Source organism: Plectropomus leopardus, chromosome 7, assembly GCF_026936395.1.
Source record: "Plectropomus leopardus strain MGB_pleo_1.0 chromosome 7, ASM2693639v1, whole genome shotgun sequence".
NCBI classification, from domain to species: Eukaryota; Metazoa; Chordata; class Actinopteri; order Perciformes; family Serranidae; genus Plectropomus; species Plectropomus leopardus.
In genome coordinates this window covers 360,001-362,500 of record NC_142182.1, presented here as the reverse complement: position 1 = coordinate 362,500, position 2,500 = coordinate 360,001, and the positions used below count along the sequence as shown (strand labels likewise).

The 2,500-nt window shown below is 39.8% G+C and overlaps 1 protein-coding gene across 1 annotated transcript in view; it reads right to left on the bottom strand.

Annotated features, from left to right (window-relative positions):
• Positions 1 to 2,500, bottom strand: part of LOC121940143 (BTB/POZ domain-containing protein kctd15-like) — a 10,282-nt gene that overhangs the window by 6,710 nt on the left and 1,072 nt on the right. Inside the window, exon 2 of the mRNA XM_088079487.1 lies at positions 138 to 313. Coding sequence (XP_087935613.1) covers positions 138 to 313 — 176 coding nt within the window. The remainder of the gene's footprint in view (positions 1 to 137; positions 314 to 2,500) is intronic.

The window sequence follows — 2,500 nt, the reverse complement described above, 5'->3', positions numbered from 1 at the left end:
CATGAAGTGTAAAAACATAAATTATTGTTTGATTTTTAAATTTCCAAAGGTCCTTGAAGAGATCACGTGTTATTAAAAGAGTTAATGAAACAACATTTTAGGACCTCAGGAGAGTCACATGACTCCGTGCGTCTCACCTGGACTCGGGGAACTTGGTGAGCGTCGCCAGGCTGCTGGTGTACATGTGCCCCCCCACGTCGATGTGCACGGGGGCGTTGGCCTTGGTGAGCTGGGCGGGGGACGGGATGCCCTGGGCAGGCAGCGGGGACACGGGCGAGCGGCTCACAGACATCCTGGACATGCTCCGCCCCTCCTGTGACAGGTGACAGCAGGTCAGAACACACCCACAAAAAAAGCGCCAATCAAAGCTCAGCTCGCATACAGGAGGACCAATCAGCTGGCGCGCCCAGGGACACGCCCCCCAGTCTGTCTGTGGTCAGTCGGCCTGAAGCAGGCAGAGGCTGAACGCAAAGTCCAAAAGCAGCACGCCGATTCTGACCTCACAGAGCAAAAACAAAACAAACCTCTGAGCAGACGGAAATTAACCCTTTAGAGCCCACTTTAATATCTCACACATTCGTATCTCGCTGCACAAAAAATGCACTTCTCAAAATCAGGCTGTAAAAAATATGATATATTATTATGATTTTCTACTTTCATCGAGTTTATTTTTCAGTCCTAATCACAAATATCAAATATTCATTAATTTATGAATTTTAACTCTTTAAACACCAGGTTTCTGTCATCATGTCACCATGTTTTTAGATTAAATATGAATGATGTTGAGTCTCCTCCTCCTCAGTGTGTGAGTGTAGCTGCTGACAGTCTGGGATATGTCAGTGTGTGAGTGTAGCTGCTGACAGTCTGGGATATGTCAGTGTGTGAGTGTAGCTGCTGACAGTCTGGGATCTGTCAGTGTGTGAGTGTAGCTGCTGACAGTCTGGGATCTGTCAGTGTGTGAGTGTAGCTGCTGACAGTCTGGGATATGTCAGTGTGTGAGTGTAGCTGCTGACAGTCTGGGATATGTCAGTGTGTGAGTGTAGCTGCTGACAGTCTGGGATATGTCAGTGTGTGAGTGTAGCTGCTGACAGTCTGGGATATGTCAGTGATCAGCAGCTACATTGACTGTGACAGGTCACCTAGTGGAAATAGCATGTATTTCCTCCAGATGCCAAATATGGTCAAAATGACCTCATCAGGTGGAAAATAGTCAAAATGACAAATTCAGAGTCAAAAGCCCAGAATGACACCCAGAAATAATACAAGTCCTGTTTTTCTGCTCTGATGGCTGTGGGATCAAAAATGTCAGTTTGAATGGGTTTCAATGGAGCATTTTTGGACCTGAACAGTCTGAATGTAACTATTTAGTTTCCACAGTGTATTTTAGACTTATTGTAGGAGCTGAGCTGCAAATTCACTGATTACACTCAAATACACAATCTGGACTACATTTAGGACACATGCATCAACACACACACAGTTATCACAACAGGAAGAAGAAAAGAGACTAAAATGAGACCAAAAAAAGTTTTTTTTTTTCTTTCCTGTCGCAAAATAAAGACAAAAAAATATATTAAAAATAAATAAATAAATAAAATACTTAATGTTCTTTAAAGAATTTAAAGGAAGAAAACAAAAATCACCAAAACAATTTTAAAAGGAGAACAAATATTGCCAATTCTTTTTAAACAGAAAAATAAATCACCATGTTTTCTTCAAATTACCAAAACAATTTCAAAGGAGAAAAAAAAGTTGTTCAAAACATATTTTTTTGTTTGTTTTTTGTCTGCGCAAAAAAAAGAAAAGTAAATCACCGAAGGCTTTTTAAAAATTACCAACAATCTCAAAGGAGAAAAAAAAACATTTTTTTAAAAGAAAAATAAATGTTCAAAAGTTTTGAAAAATATCCAAAAAATGTTAAGGAAAACAAAGCCAAAGATTTTATTTTTAAAAAAAGGAAAATCTTTCAAAGTTTTTAAAAGTTACCCAAAAAATTTAAGGGTAAAACAATTGCCCAAAAAATAAATAAATAAAAACATCAAACCTTTTTAAAAATCACCAAAAGATTTTAAGGGAAAAAAAACACCCACACAATAAAAATGCGGCTTTGTAAGACATTTTCCTTTAAAAATTTGAAAACAGAGGTCTCAGCTAAGCCCCAATGTCCTCAAATCCTACGAGCGCCCCTGCACATACAGACAGACATGATGGACAGGTGTGGGGGACATGTGTGATCAGCTGATTTTTACAGTAACAGCCTCACACCTGACTCGCTGTGTGTGAACAAACCTGCTCACAGCGAGAGAACAACGCCAGACACCAGACTCCGTTCAAAAATCGCTTCATTTAAAGCGCACTTGTCCATCGACAGGCGTTCAGTACCACCTCACCGAATTTAACCATTTTATCTGTTGTATTCGGCCTTCTATTCGATTCGGAATATAAGTGGTGCATAAACTAAAACTTAGCGTCGATTACTTTTACTTTTCCCACACAGTCA